This window comes from Typopeltis vanoorti, chromosome 15 (genome assembly GCF_054136105.1).
Source record: "Typopeltis vanoorti isolate ZY-2024b chromosome 15, IOZ_Tvanoo_1.0, whole genome shotgun sequence".
NCBI classification, from domain to species: Eukaryota; Metazoa; Arthropoda; class Arachnida; order Uropygi; family Thelyphonidae; genus Typopeltis; species Typopeltis vanoorti.
This window is the reverse complement of record NC_143563.1, coordinates 108,509,418-108,526,984: the sequence shown is the minus strand read 5'-3', so window position 1 is coordinate 108,526,984 and position 17,567 is coordinate 108,509,418. Positions and strand designations below refer to the sequence as shown.

At 33.4% G+C, this 17,567-nt stretch overlaps 1 protein-coding gene across 2 annotated transcripts in view; it reads right to left on the bottom strand.

Annotated features, from left to right (window-relative positions):
• The window catches only part of Cdc27 (cell division cycle protein 27), a 392,586-nt gene that overhangs the window by 170,368 nt on the left and 204,651 nt on the right, over window positions 1-17,567 (bottom strand). Inside the window, exon 11 of one of the 2 annotated variants that reach the window (XM_090405839.1) lies at window positions 15,891-15,932. The exons of the other annotated variant lie outside the window; for it this stretch is intronic. Within the exon in view, the coding sequence (XP_090261965.1) occupies window positions 15,891-15,932 (42 nt within the window). The remainder of the gene's footprint in view (window positions 1-15,890; window positions 15,933-17,567) is intronic. 2 annotated transcript variants of the gene reach the window in all.

Here is a 17,567-nt window from a genome sequence, read left to right as displayed (position 1 = left end):
CTACCACATCAATAGCAACAGCCTGAAAGGCCTCACTAGAATTGGAGTTTAGTGAAGTTTTTCTTCTGAAAGGGGATCTTAATTGTCATTTATGGCATGATTTGACGTATGTGAGCATGTCACTCTTCATACCTTTCCAGATGTAACGATTCTTTATTCTTTCCCAAGTTCCAGAAAATCCTTGGTGTCCTGCCAAGTCAGAATCATGAAAAATGTACATAATCCAAGGAATCATTTGAGTTGGCAACAATATTTTTCCTTTCAATAAATAGTAAATTATACGATAACCACAGTAATTAACTTTTATGAAATAAAGGTACAAATATTTTGCACTGAAATTAACAGTACATCATTAGTGTAGACAACAAGGAGTTCAAAAAAATGGAATACAAAGTACATAACAGTCAGTGGATTACCAATTAAAAACTGTTGCTGCATGCTAGAAATTAATATTAATAAAATATTAAATAATTCTTAAAAACTATTTCTTTGATGGTTACATAAGATAAGAATCTCCCAAACTTTTCTTTTTTTTTGGGGGGGGGGGGGGGGGAGAATCATTTCGATTCAGATTTGGCTGGTTTGCAACTTTCTTTGAAAAGGCATTCGCATTTAAACTTGCATCTATGGAGAAGACAAGCTTTATCCCACTGGATATTGTGTTTAGCGTCAATACTATGTTATGCCAGAACAGACATTTGAGGTTTCATGTAATTGATATAATATTGATGTTCATTCATTCTTTTTTCCACAGAACGGCCTGTTTGTTCAAAGTATGTTAAATTACATATCTCGGAAGACCCTGTAACCTCTAGAGAGCACGTCCCCCGGGTGGCAGATAGGGGAGTCCACCAGATATGGCGCCGTGGTCCGAATATGTTGAATAAGGACTCGTGGACCAACAGGGCCAGAGGAGGCTATCATCTTGGTAGCAAGGGAAGTGGCTTTCCCATGGTTCCCTAGCTGGGTCTATTCTCTCTCTTCTTTGAGGTAGGTCCCCTTGCTCTTTAATCTTTCCTATATGGCATTCCTCGCCAACTCTCGTAACTCACGATCCTAATGCTATTAGAGTAATCGAGAGCTATGGGTCATTCTATTTCTATCTCTACTCTATCTCTGTCTTCTCTTTAAAATTCTCTCCTATCACTTAAGGCAAGCTTGAAGGCCTCAAGATGGGCAGCCCCATCACCAAGCTAGACTGCAGATGGCCAGTAACCCTCTCAGTCAAAATTTTAACCCACTAAAAAGACTCATGAAGATAGTAAATGGACAGACTTTTTTGGTAACTAACCGGCTTGGAATAAGGATTCGAGAAGAAAATTATTGGAAAAAAAAAGCAGAAATACATCTATTGGAATATAGCCACCTGGAATGCGAGAAGTATCCACCACAAAATCATAGAACTGGACCAAGCACTAGAAGAAAGAAATGTAAAAATAGCAGTAATTACAGAATCTAAAAAAAAGCAGAGAGGAACAGACGAAACTGAAAATTATATCTATATATACACTGGGGTAGAAGCAGAAGAGAGAGCTAAATCTGGTATAATGATCTTTCTACATAAATCTCTTAGAAAAAATATAATCCATTACAACTTTTGCAGCGATAGAATAATAGAAATGAGAATTAAAATAGACAGAGGCTATATGACAGTAATTGGAACTTATGCACCTGAAGAGGGAAAAGGAGGACTCAGAAAATTTCTACACCCAACTGCAGAACATATTAAATAAGACCAATCCTAAGGATCACATTTTGGTAATAGGAGATCTCAACATAAGAATTGGCAATAAACCAAACACAGGACCTATCAGAGAACTTAACTGTAATAGAAATGGAAATAGATTAAGAGATTTTACTATAAGCAATAACCTTAAAATAATGAATACCTTCTTCAAAACATAAAGACATCCACAGATACACTTGGGAAGCAAGAGACACAAGAAGCATTACTGATTACATAATCAGCAATATCAAAATGTCAGAAATGATAACAGATACAAGAGTATACAGAAGATTTGAAATAGAATCAGATCATTACCTTTTAATTGGAAAAATAAAATGGAAAACAACAAAAAAAGCACAAGGAAAATAGAAATTTTGAACCTTTCAAAGTCAGACTTTTGGACTACAGTAGTATTAAAGACTTGTACCAAAAAAGAATAAAGAACTGGATGACAAGTATAAAACAAAATCAGAACATAGAAGAATGGTCAAACCTAAAAACCATAACGACAAAAGCTGCAAAAGAAAGTTTAGGAACAAAGAAAAAGTGGAAAAGAAAAAGAGGTCTTAGGGACTGGGATGATGAAATTAAATGCATTATTGAAGAAAAGAAAAAAGCATATAAAAACTGGCTCAATCTAAAAACAATAAATCAAAAATCGAATACAGCAGAAAAAAAGCAATAGCAAAAGCAGCATGCAGAAGAATAAACAGATGGAACAATTTTGTAACAAAATTAGAGATAGACTGTACACTCAAAAGACCTAATGCATATAAAATCATCAAAGATTTAAGCAATGAAACTAGAGGAAAAAGCAGATATTAATACCATTAAAATAGAAAAATGCAAAATCACTACCAAGATCTATGGTATGATGAAAACATTCAAAACAGAAAACTACCCTTTGTAAACATCTCTGATAACTTGGAAAACATCATTCTAGAAGAATTAACAGAAGCATTAACCCAAAGCAAAACAGGAAAGGCTCCAGGAGAAGACAATATAAACTTGGAACTTATCAAATATGCAGGACTTGAATTCTCACTCAGGTTACTTAACTTTTATAATATGATCTGGAAAGAAGGAAAATGCCCACAAGATTGGACCAAAGCAATAGTTATTCCCATCTACAAAAAAAGACACAAATCTGACTGTAACAATTATCGTGGCATCAGCTTACTTAGTACCTGTTATAAAGTATATGCAAAAATCTTAGCATATAAACTTAAACGTATAGTAGAGGCAAAATTAATAAAAGAGCAAAATGGATTCAGAAAAGGCAGGTCTTGCATAGACTCTGCATTTACGTTAAAATTATTAATTGAAAAACACAGAGAAATGAACATAGAAACACACATAGCTTTTATAGATTACACCAAAGCATTTGATAAAATTATCAGAGAAAAACTATGGAAAATCCTAGAAGAATATGAAATACCAAACCAACTCTTTAGAGCCTTATATAATATATATCAAGATAATAAAATATCTGTGAAGTAAAATAATTCAATATCAAGCTGGAAACCAATAAATTGAGGAGTACGTCAGGGTTGCCTTCTCTCACCGGTTTTATTTAATATATACATAGATAAAATCATAAAAGAATGGAAGATAACTAATGAAGGAGGATTCAAGATAAACCGTAACACCAGATTAGCTACTCTTCTTTTTGCCGATGACCAAATAATCCTTGGAAATAATGAAGATGAACTACAAAAATCATTATGCAATCTAAATAATCTGATAAAAACATATACCATATGTTTTTATCAGATTTTACCAGACAAAACAAAAGTCATGGCCTTCAAAGGTGCTAATCCAATAAGAAGCAAAATAGTAATAAACAACAAAATAATAGAGCAATTAAATACATTCAAATATTTAGGTTGCACAATGTCATATGAAAATGAAGCTGATATAGAACCAAAGACATCAAACTTTTTAAAAGTAACGGGCATTATAAATAAAATTTTTAAACCCAATTATGTACAAAACCACACACGAATAAGAATCTACAATACAGTTGCTAAACCAACCTTACTTTATGGCAGTGAGATATGGACAATAAAAAAAGCAGATGAAAGAAGAATTGAATCATCCAAAATGAAATTTCTGTACAGAACTGAAGCAGTCACAATAATGGACAAAATGAAAAGCAGCAAAATCAGAAAAAAAACTTGGAATTACAACCTCCCTAAATGAAACAGTGATTTGCTATAGAGAAAAATGGAAAGAACACATACTAAGAATGAATAGAAGCAGAATACCTAAACAAATTCTAAATTACCACCCAAAAGGTACTTGATGCAGAGCAAGACCCTTAAAAAGATGGAATTGAGTCTGGAACAGGCTATTTGGCCAATAAGCCTGGAAAGGAAGAAGAAGATGTTAAATTACATTCATACGGTATTTGGTAAACACCGGCTAATGATAGAGGTGCCAGTTTGTCTTTTGTAGATAGCAACAAGTGAGAAATTTTGTTGATAGGAAAATATGTGGGAATGAGATGAGAATTCTTCAAAATTCTGCCAATCGGTTCTGAGATGCCAGAAATATAAGGGATTGGAACCTTGTGGTCTGTTGAAGAATCGTGAGGTGCTGGAACATAGGATTCACTTATCTACTGGATTTAATTAGGATTGTAACCAGTGGTGAGCTATAAGGAGCTTGCTTGAGCCCTTTGTTAAATTTTTATTTTTTCAAAACAAACAAACAAAAAAAAAAAGTTTTTTGAAATATATAAAGACTATAAAATAATGCTCCTTGATTATCACTTGAAGTATAAAAACAAAGAGAAATATAACGTACTTAAATATTATTGTGTTTAGATAATATTTATTTATAGATTGTTTGTCATAAAAACTTCTATCACAAACAAAAGAAATTTATTTTGTGTATAAAAAATGCAGACTATTTCATATGTGCGATTATAAAAGATTTTATTCTTATTATATTGTGATAGTAAAAAAACGTTTTTCTTATGTAAGATAAATTAACACAGATGATTGTGTGCAAATATTTCATGTTTAGATCATGAAATATTGGTTTAAAAATGATAGCCTTTACAGGTTTTCCCATCATACTTTTTGATTGGCATTTATACACAAACTGTATTAATAAAAGTTTTTGTGTGAAATATGTATTTTTTTTGCTCGATGATGCGAGCCCTTTGTTAAAATTTCCATAGCTCACCCCTGGTTGTAACCATTAAATTCCATTAACTTTTTGATAAGTGAAAAGTTCTTGTACATAAGCTTGAGGGAGAGGAGCACACTTTATATGCTCTATTAATTAAAGACTTCATAACACCAATTTTTTGAGAGGTGTGATGAGCAGACTTTTGAAGAATGTATCTGCCAGTAAAGGTAGGTTTTCAATAAATGCTGGTTGATAAATTACCAGAGGCTGTGCATGTAAGAAGTGAGATAAAGTGGGATAAAGCTCGTCTTCTCCATAGATGCAAGTTTAAATACGAATGCCTATTCAAAGAAAGTTGTAAAGCCCTTTTACACTGGCCAAATCTGTATATGACCTAAATACTTAATTTCTTTTAAGAAAAATAGGCATTCAGAGCACTTTAAAGATAGATTTCCTTCATCTAATCTGTTTAAAACATTCTACAGGATTTTACAATGAGTAGTAAAATCCTATAGCCATTGAATAAATTAGATCATCTTCAAAACAGATTACTCCATTTCCCAATATACCTGATAAGACAGAATTCATTAAAGACTAGAATGACATGGCAGAATTTCTTGCACCTTGTGGTAATCTATATAGCTGACATTTCTGCCATCTAGTAGTAAATGCAACATATTTTCTGTCTTCTTTCTTCTTCAAAGGGATCTGAAAGCAGCCAGAATTTAAATACAGTTTTGTAAAATATTGTGCTCCTTCCAAACAGTTCAATAATTCCTCAATCTTACACAGCAGAAAATCAATAGGCTTATTGATGGCTCTGAATTCTAACAAACCTTAGATTTCCATTTGATTTTTCAATTAAGATGAATGGGCTATTCCACTGAGAATTCGACTTCTCAGTTATTCCTGCCCTTTCATATTCCTACAGTAGTTTCTAAAAATGCTCCATATATTTCACTGGAGTCTGATATTGCGTAGTATAAATAGGAGAATGAGTACAAATCTGCACTGAGTGTTCTACTGCATTAGTGCAAGATGTTGAAACAACATCCTCTGTGAAAACACCAGAGAAAAATTCAAAGGCAGATTTAAAGAATTTTAGAATTCTATTCCTTTCTTCACTAGTGTTTGCTAATTTCATTGAATCCTGCACTATGTTCTCTTTTATTTCCTGAATGTTTGCCCTCTCATCTCTTTTTTTTTAATATTGAGATGGTCTCAATATTAAACACTTGATCATTATCAGTATTTTTAAAAACTTCAGGGGACTGCTCTAATTTTCCTGTCACCTGATGTCCTGTCCAAACAGTATTCTAGTCCACACAAGGGCACTGTATCATCAACAAAATTACATGCAAAAGCACAACATTTCAGAAAAATCAATTCCAAATATTACTTGTACATTTGGATTAGAGGATTCTGGAAGAACTATTAACGGATGACAGACTTTCAAATGTTTTAGATGCAATAAACCTGATCATTCTTGCTAAAGATTGTTATGTTAAGGATATACAAAGGAATCGAATAAGAATAAAATAGGAACTGAAATAAAAGCATTTATTTGCTTATCAGCTGAAATTTCTGATTCAAAAATGTCCTTTAGATTAATTGGATAGCTTAAAACTGAAATGTCGTTTGGAATTAAAATTTTAATTTTGTTAAACTATAAGAAATGAGTGAAATATGTGCACCTGTGTCAATTAAGATTTTACAAGACACATTTTCAATAAAGCCTTAGAGAATTGGTGAAGGATTATCTCCATTAGCATAAGGAGCTAATGCTGCATCAAACTCTCCTTTAGGGTTTGAGCTGCCTTTAGCTTTACCCATGCCTAACCGAATAGTTTGACATTTATGTCCTTGCCAATATGATATTGGCAAGGACAGAATGTCAACCTACTCAGTTTGGCATTTCTGTCTTTGTACTTCCAAATTTTCCCATATTTCAGATTTCTTATGTTGAATACTAAGTTTATCCCTAACATAACAATCATTAGCAAAAATGACCAGGTTTATTGCATCTCAAACATTTTGAAACATCTCCTTTGAAATGTTTTATTCCTGTCAATACCATTAGATTTACAAGAGGAAGATTGATTATCTGTAGGATTCCTGGATATCGTTAAATCAGATATCATCTTAAACAGAAGTTCTTGTCCCTTCACTATTGGTCTCTGCTGTCATTCTATCTCTTCAGTAAGAAATGTTTTGAGTTTTAGTGTGAGAATGTGAAAGTTTTATTTTTTCCACCTCTATTTTTCCCAGATCACGCGATTGTACCTTGACTCAGATTCTGAAACATCTTCAGTTGAATTCACAGAAATTTCCTTACACTGTTTCTTTTTCTTAGCACCTTTATTTGTTGAAACTTCTCTTCTCTCACTTTATCAGCAGTCACTGTTAGGAGAATGAGTTTCATTACACTGAAAAGGGTTTACCTGTTATTGTTTGTGGAATAAAATAAATCTCTAAGCCTCTCTTCCTTTTCTCTAACAAGTTGAAAACATTGTTCAAGATTTTTAACTTTTTCTTGTATTAATGTACTAATGAATTTTCCAAATATTAGGTCCTAATTCTTCCACATTTGAAAATTCTAATATCAGTAAACTTTTAAAGGTTGCATAACTGCTAGTGTCTCTTAAATAAAGCTGATGAGTTTAAGAATGTTTCTACTTTGCCCAATAATTTATTATGAAGTAATTAACAAATGGAAATCTGACCATTTTCCTAAATCTCTAATTTTTTCTGCAGATCTAAAAAATGTTTCTATGCTTTCATGACTATCACCTGAGAATGAAGGTATTACAAAGGTTGGATTAACTAACTTAAAAAATTCCTCATCTTTAATGGAAGAAACTTCACTACTAGTATTACTATCTTCTGTAGCCATTTCACTTGAGTCAAAATTAAACTTTCTGGAGTCAAACAAAAATAAAATAATCTATAACCAACCCTGTAAGTCAACTGCACCATTTTTTTTTTTAAAGATTGTCTCTACAAAGAGATTTTTACCCTGAATATTTAGTATTTACACAAGGGTTCAATTCCGATCGGTGCAATGACTTTTAACTATTTCTTTTAGAATCTGGAAAATCATTGACTCAAAGAAAATATTAAAAAAAATTACATACATGTAATGAAAGTAAAACAACATATACACTTTAAATAAAATTACATAAATAACTACAAAATAAAATGGATCCAAGGCCTTCTAAAAGAAATTTACGACTAAACAAACACAATAAGTAAATATTTCATCCTAAGTATCATTAGGACATCGTCACTAAAGTTAATTCAAGCAATAATAGAAATAACATACAGTTAGGACACATGATTACAATGGAATCCCAATATGTGTGCGGTAGCATGTTACAGAATTAAATTAAAATATATCTGGAGGAGGAGAAAAAAAAATTACATTAAAATAAGATAACATTTATAAAAATTATTTTACACAATTTTGTATGACAATTTCCCATACTTTAGGAATAGCAAGAACGTCATTACAGTTTAGATTTGGTCTGTGAAGTAGGACTTCAGCACTTTCTTTATATAAACATTTATGTTTATATAAAGATCTATGTAGAAGTTTGTATCCTATCATTTGGGTTTTCAACTCTGTGTTGTGCGAAGCCAGATTTCTGAGGTTTGATAAGATGGATATGGTCCTGATGTACTGAAATGTGTTTATGAACAGAACTACCTGTCTGTCCATAGTAAGCCAATTTACAGGAGCATGGAACCTCGTACATGCACGTCAGGTAGCATTGTCAAATATGTTAATATAAAGAATTGATATAAGTGATTATTAGTGTCTTAAAAAATTCAAGGATCAAAGCATTTGATGAAAATAATATTAATCTACATAAAAGATATCTTAATTTGTTAAATCAATCTAAGAATAATACCAACAAATTACCGACCGAAAAATGGGTTGTCAACTTATCTAGCTGTCCACTAACAGAAGATGAATTAAATGTTCTGGCAAGAGGTCATAAGTTTGCCACTTCACCTAAATGCTTTCCATATTTAGATTTTATACATAACATTGAAAGAAACATCAGCCATCTTTCCAGTATTGAAGCCAACAGACTTCGTTTCGAAATAGCCAAAATAATCTAATAATCTAAGTTAAAATAATAAACCAAAATAATCTTGAACGCTCTTACCTCCTTAAAACATAATCATCACCATGCCTGACAAAGGAAATACCACTGTTGTTCTAGATACCAATTCATATGACCGAAAAATGAATTTACTACTCCAAGATCGAAATACATATGCCAAACTTGATTATGATCCTACAAAAAGACAGCTCAAGAAACTCAACAAGTTACTTGATGAAACCACTTCCTTAGATGAACAATAAAAAAACACCTCAGGAAATAACATGCTAGGCCTCCTAGAATATATGGTTTAGCTAAGCTTCACAAGAATAACGTTCCACTCAGACCAATCATGGATTCTATTAGCAGCCCGACTTACAAATTATCAAGATTTTTATCTAACCTTCTCCATCCTCACACAGGCCACTCAGCTTCATCAATTAAAAATTCAACAGAGTTTCACACAAAAATAAAAGACATTCGACTGTTGGAAACTGACATGCTAATTAGCTTCGACATTGTCTCCCTCCTTCACTAATATTCCCAATAAGGAAACAGTAGACTTGCTAAATCAAAAATTTCCATCTGATATTGTTGAATTATTCAAATTTGTTATTACATCCAGTTACTTCACTTGGAAAGAGAAAATTTACAAGCAAGAGGAAGGAACAGCAACGGGGTCTCCCTTACACCAAACTCAGCCAACCTGTTTCTAGAATTCCTTGAAGAAAAAATTTTCACGTTTAAACCCAAACCAAAAATTTGGCTACAATGTTGATGATGATGTCTTTGCTGTCTGGGGTCATTCCAAACAAGAACTACACCTGTTTCTAGATAAAATACACCTTCTTCCTCGCATCAAATTCACGCAAGAAAAAGAATCTCCACAGGGTATCTCCTTTCTGGATTTACACATCCAAAGAAAAGAAGATGGTTCCATCTACACTTCTGTCTATCGTAAGCCAACATTTTCAGGTTGCTACCTTCACAATTCTTCTGCTCATCACCCATCTTAAAAATCATTAGTAACTAGAGCACACAGATTCTGCTCCTCTGAAGAATCTCTACACCAAGCATTGAAAATAATCAAAAATACAGCCATACTAAATGGATACAATCTTAAAACAACTCAAAAAATCATCAATCACTTCCCCACACATCAACCTAGACAAGAAAAGCCCGTAGGATTCCCATACCTTATTTCAAGGGCATCTCCGAACATCTTTCAAAAATTATGAAGAAATATAAACTTGCTACTACCTACAAACCAATCAACCAGATCTATAACTTGTTACCTTCTCCTAAAGACAAAATCTCACCTTTGATGCTACCTGGCATGTACAAAGTTCCATGCTCCTGTAAATTGGCTTACTATGGACGTACAGTTAGATCTGTTCATAAACACAGTTCGGAACATCAAGACCATATCCGTCTTATCAAACCGTAGAAATCTGGCCATGCACAATATGGAGTTGAAAACCCAAACCATAGGATCTATTGGAAAAAGCCCAAACTTCTACATAGATCTTTATATAAACATGAATGTTTATATAAAGAAAGTGCTGAAGCCCTACTTCACAGACCAAATGTAAACCATAATGATTTTCTTGTTATTCCTAAAGTATGGGAAATTGTCATACAAAGTTGTGAAAAATAATGTTTATATATGTTATCTTATTTTAATGTAATCTGTTTTTTTCCCCTCCAGATATATTTTAATTTAATTCTATAACATGCAACTGCACACATATTGGGATTGTAATCATGCACTCTAACTGTATGTTATTCCTAGTATTGTTTGAATTAACTGTACTGACGATGTCCTATGATACTTAGGAAATATTTGCTTATTAAAACTTATTACTGAACAGAGTCCGCACGGTTAGCCTAGTGGCTATGCACTTCGCAACCATATGCCTGGGGAAAGAATGTCCTAGGTTCGATTCCCGTCGGTGACGTGAGGAGCTGAAGGATTTTCCTCAGCCATAGCCAAGTTAGCCAGTCTTGGGCGTGGACAGCAGGTTTTTTTCCCCAGTTTTATTCCGGGGTTTTTCATCCCGCAAAGCAGGCAAACTGGCCTTGAGAACCCAACACTACAGGCCATAGGATACACCGGGGCATAAGGCTGACCACCTTATCCTGTAAACGGAGTGAGGTCCGATGATCAATGGACCCTCGACACCGCAAGGTAAAAGAGGGTATAAGGAAGATGATGATGATGATGATGAACTTATTACTGTGGTTATTACATGTGTTTGTTTAGTCATGAATTCTCCACAGGTTTCATTGTACAATAAAAGAAATCTACACTTTAAGAGATTTTCTTATCCAAAAATATTACAATCATTCATTCTCTGACTCATTCTATTATTGGAGTATTTGATATATACTTAATGATGTCTACTAGACTAAACACCTTGTTACAACAAATATGTTCATCAGAGTCTTTTTCTTTGCTAGGACTTTTTCCAAAAATACACACATTTTCTTCTTTTCCATCTTTCTTATCACTTATGTAGCATGTAACATTATTTCTCCTGTCTCACTGAACTATAAATACTCTTACATCTTGCAGTTCAATTTGACACACAATTTACTAATTTTTTTGTATCAGAGAAAATGGTTTCTTCTACTACTTCAAAAACAACAAGTCTAAGTAGAGCTTTTCATGTTAAACCACTTTACAGTTTCAAATTTCATCAATTGCTTTTTTCATAGTAATTCAGTGTCCTTAAGACAAAAGATGAAATTTTCCATTCAGCTTTCCTTGAACATTCAATTAGAATGTCGACTCCAATATCTTCTTTTATAAACTAAACACAGGTATCTCTTGCTTAATGTGAGTTTGATTAACACAGCGAAATTAATTGCGACAATTCCTTTATATACGTGGCAAGTTTTAATTAACAAGCCTTTAAATTTACTCACACAAAAACATGCAAGCCTCATGGGAGTGTTTCCTGGCAGAGAGAAAGAAAGATGAAATTGATGTGCATGATGTCGTGAGCATGATGACGTCATTCCTTCCATTAAGCATTAAGAGTGGATGTATTATAAGCTCCAATTGTTCTGCTGTATTTATAAATTACGTTCTTCATAAATTTTACAGAAAAAAATGTCACCTAGAACTTTTATATCAAAAAAAGAAGCAGTGCAACCTGGCTATAAAGTATCGAAAGATTGCTTAACTGTTATGCTTGGAGGGAATGCTAATGGAGATTTTAAATTGAAGCAACAGCTTGTTTATCGAACTCAGAACCTAGGGGCTTTAAAAGGATGTAACAAGAACTCTTTACCTGTAATTTGCTGGGCAAATCAGAAGGCGTGGGTTACCCAAAGCCTATTTAAACATTGGTTTAAGTCTTATTTTTGACCAGCAGTTGAAGCTCATTGCAAGAGAAATAACTTGGCTTTCAAAGCTCTTTTGCTTTTAGGCAACACATCTGGTCATCCAAATTCTCTTAATGATCTGTGTGAGAATGTGAAAGTTTTATTTTTTCCACCAAATACTACATCACTGTTACAACCCATGGACATGGGCACCATTGCAACTTTCAAAGTTTATTTTCTTAAAAAGACATTCTCAAAGGCAGTAGAAACAGCAACGGGAGAAAATGTGATTACGCTCCAAAAAGTTTGGAAAATTTTTAACATTAAACATGCAATTGAAAACATTCATGACTCGTGGGAGCAAGTGTCTTCTAGCTGCATGAGAGCTGTTTGGAAAAATCTTTTGCCAGAATGCGCTAATGACTTAGGTGGTTTTCAAAATCCTGTGAATAGCATGGTTGAAGAATCATTGCAGTTGGTAAAGACCTTGGTTTTGATGGTGTTGATCGAGATGTTAAAGAATTATTGGATTCAAATTCAAAATATTTCAGTGACAACATCTTGAAATTGAACAACGTGCATTTGAAGACAATACACAAATGGAATGTAAAGATGAGATTCCAAAGGAGATAACAAAAAAAAAAAAACCTGGATGGAATATTTCACAGTTTAGAATCGCTTAAGCAGCAAGTAATAGATATGGATCCAGATGTTAATTGAAGAATGCTTGTCTGTGAAGTCTACAGAGTCATTTTGCTTCTTATTGTAGAATTTATGCTGATAAGAAAAAAACTAAACTGTTCAAATGCCTCTTGATAAATTTTTTTTAATACAAAATTGTAGTAACTAATGTAGGTACAAGCATTTATAAGATATTTACTTTGCATTCATTTTTTATCTTTCCTAAAAGAGTACAATATAAAATGAATTATTAATACAGTAATCGGTCATGGATGAATTGTAATTTTTACCACTGATTATTATATTTGATTAATGCGATTTTGATATATGTGGTAACAGCGAAGGATTAATTGCGTTAATCAAGGGATAGCTGTACTTGTTGACAGATCAATTCCTTCAATTTAAAGACTCGCAGTTCTGCAATTCCTTTTCGGAATCTTCTATTAATATTCTCCCAACTGTCGTGTAAAACTTAAAACTTCCTAAGCACAAAATTTCCCCAGTCTGCGTTCTTAAACTTCCATTAGCCCTCTCTTGTTTTCCTTGTTACTTTGATACTGAACACTCTCGCTGTCAGCTGTCAATCACCCATCAAACTCCTTGGCAGACATGCGAACTCCATGTAAATGGCAAGCGAGAAGCTAAGTATAATGGATGAACACGTCTCCGTTACCATAACGAGAATGTCTTTTCAAAACACAATACTTAACAATTTTAAATTACAAATTCAAATTATTACAAATTATCAGAATCTAGTACGTACATCAATTTTAAATGGTTTATATTTCGTTTTGACAATAATAATATCAAGAATGGGCACATCACAAGTACTGATATACACATTATGAAACCAAAAATAATTAATATTATTATTATTATTATTATCTGAGACTTCCAGGGAGTCAAGGACTCGCCGAGGGAGGCTAAAAATCACTCAAACCAGCTATTATACCTTCCCTTAATTTATTCAAGCTAGATGCACTCACTACCCATAAGGACAAATTATTTCACTCACTCACTGCACTCTGGGAGAAAAACCTAGCTCTTACCCCTTTCTTGACTGCAAATAAATTTAACTTCCATGGATGCCCCTGTGTTCTCTCCCCACCTTCCATATAATGAAAAATTTCATCAGTTGATATCCTAGCACCTCAACAGCAAACAAGTTTAAGGAGAAGTAAGTTAGGTACTGTGTCAATGGATAGTGGGGTCGCCAATGATGAGACTTTTGACTCCATGGAGTACCCATATAAATAATAATAATAAATAATGATAATATTAAATCTAACAGATAAGCTTAGGTGTTGATGGTTATTCGTGACTTATTTTTCACGGTATTAACAACACCACAAACACTTTTAACAACAAAGATGTTTTCTTAATGCTAATATTTCGCTGATTTTCAACTCAGCATCATCAGAGCACAACACACATGTAAACGCGACAGTGAGTGAGTGAAACAATATAATTGCAAAAGACAAAAGATCTAAAGTCCTATTTTTGGCGCCCTCTAATGAAGGAAAAAAAAAAAAAAACACAGCAGTTATCCAGGAGTTTTTCTTAGGATAACCGTCTCCCAAATTTTTGGCAAATTAATGCAACAATATTTGTTAAGGTTGGGAGAATTCTTCAAAGCTATTGCTGACTCAAAAAATAATCTTTCAGATCTATAACGACTCCTAAATAGCACATTCGTTTTCCTCCATCTAATCCTGTGTGAAGGAGTGTCCAAAGCGTGGTCTGCCAGTCCCAAGGGTGAAGTTTATCCTTAGGCGAGCGGATCAGAGCTCTGATCCGCTAAGGATAAACTTCACCCTTTAGCACGCCCAGGAGTGTATGAAGTTCCGTGTGACTGTGATTTGGCCTATTATGGGCAAACAGGAAGATCAGTGAACATCCGCCTGGAAGAACATGAAAGATACATTCGCTACTATTACTATGGCAAGTCGGGACTGGAAGACCACGCTTTGGACACTCCTTCACACAGGATTAGATGGAGGAAAACGAATGTGCTATTTAGGAGTCGTTATAGATCTGAAAGATTATTTTTTGAGTCAGCAATAGCTCTGAAGAATTCTCCCAACCTCAACAATTATGGTTGCATTAATTTGCCAAAAATTTGGGAGACGGTTATCCTAAGAAAAACTCCTGGATAACTGCTGTTTTTTTTTTTTTTTTTTTTTTTTTTCGTTAGAGGGCGCCAAAAATAGGACTTTAGATCTTTTGTCTTTTGCAATTATACTGTTTCACTCACTCACTGTCGAGTTTACATGTGTGTTGTGCTCTGATGATGCTGAGTTGAAAATCAGCGAAATATTAGCGTTAATAAAACATCTTTGTTGTTAAAAGTGTTTGTGGTGTTGTTAATACCGTGAAAAATAAGTCACGAAATGATGATATTAATTTCACACAATTCAGATGGTACTAACAAGTTAAACACTGAGCTTATTAAAATGACTGTTGGTGGGAGTCTATTTTATGTATATATGCAGTACAGTCTATAATAACTGTAACATTGTATTTGATCTACTCTTATAATGCTGAAATTTTTATTACAAGAAAGTCTGATAGAAACAGGAAGTGTTTTTGGAAAATTTTTAATTTTACTGCCGAGATGATGATCAAGCTAAATTGCCAGATTGCTCTGAAATATGAAACACTAAATTGGATTAATGTTCTATGATGGCAGTTCAGATTCAAAACCGGAATTTCCGAGAATTACATGTGAAAATTTTGTTTTTGAATTCCTTAGCTGGTTAGGTACAAGAGAATGGCTTGCTTTAAAGCAGATATGTGTGCATGGGAATTTTATATTTTCTTTAATTCTAGTGAAGGTGAGAATCACAGTGGTGTTCCTACACTTTTTCAAATTAAAAAAAAAAAAAAAAATTGAGCCAATAGCTTACCATGTTGTAGAAATAACTTTCCAAGTATGTTGGTCTTCTTAGCTACAACAAACATGAAGGATTAAAATTCCTTGGAGTGATAACTGCATAAAATTCATTAAAATAAGATAAAAGACATGTCAACAGTAAAGAAGTTTAATGTAATTAGATATTTTCTTGATATTTTAGGTGGAATGACAAACTCAATAGACAAACAGAAGGAACTGCAATGCGTTTTCTACTATCTCCAACTTTTATCTGCCCTAAATCAAAACCTCCTCTCTGTGGATCCATTAATATGGATGATATTTTTACTATGTGGAAGAACTCACATCAAGAACTGGAAGATTTCCAACCAAAAATTGATATAAACATCCTAGAACCCAAGAGTCAAATTCACCTTAGAAATAAAATGAAGAAAAACTATCCTTTCTTTATCTCCCACGATTTCTGTATACTTTCTTCAGCGCCTATATTAATCAGATATCAGCTTGCCATCCTTTGCAAAACTACAGTATCATTAAATCACTGTATCAAGAGTTCACATAATCTGTTCTTAAGTGAAGTGCTTTCAGCAGAAGTCTTCACTATCAAGATAACCTCTTTTCAGAATGACTATAACCAAAAAATTACAGACAGAATCTTCAAACAACTTTTTATCACAATTCCATGAAGAAAGAATTCAAAACTAAGTTTAATGCTTTCAATATTTCATCTCATCAATGAGACATTTTCAGGGAGTACAAATAACACACACACACACACGCGCACACAAAAGCAACACAGTACTCAATGAAACATGTGGTTATGATAGGTAGTACTTTCTATGGCCATTTGTAGGTGGCCTAGGATTAAAACTTCTGACAATCTTTCCCAAATTTTGGAAAGTTTTTTGTATCCATATTTGTTTAACTATAGCTGATTTCTGAGTTGCTGCAGATTCCAAAAATAGTCTTCTGTCTTTTTTAAATTTACTGTGGATGAGCATAGTAGGTTTTTTCCAGAAGACGCTCTGAGTGGTTATCCAATACATCAGGCCTGCACAACATATGGCCTGCAATGCTATTTATTTTGGCCTGCCTGATTGAATTAATCATATGGGGGGAATAGGAAATTAGACGATTTGAATTAAATTTTTACTAAGACTCTGCATGTTTATGCAATTAATGTCACAATCATGTTTCTTTCAATTTGACAATAAATTGCATTTGGAGTTATTCTCACTATTGCATTTAATAAGAAATTATTACAATCGCATTGAGGTTTTGTTAGCACTAGTGTCACTGCGGGGAAATTCAAAGTTACATCTCCGTGATAATGATGTCTACGAACTAGAACGAATCATATTACAGAAAGTTGGCCATGCCTTGACTGGCTTAGGCAGTGTAGTGGTTGGTTGTAGCAATACATTGCATAACTGTTATCATAACCTGCATTATTGTGAGTTTTTCATCATTAGTTTTTTGTAATTAATAAATAAAATAAATTTATTTTTTTTGTAATTAACATTGTCAATCTCGACACGAGCTTAAGTAAAAAGCGTAAAATAGATTCGGAACATCGAGCAGACAAACAAATATTTTTTTACGTTGTTTAAGGACAAAATAGTGCGCATTGTTTGTCGGGAATCTATCACTGTGCCGAAAGAGTACAATCTGAGACGTCATTTTGAATTGAAACATCCTAACCTTGGCAAGT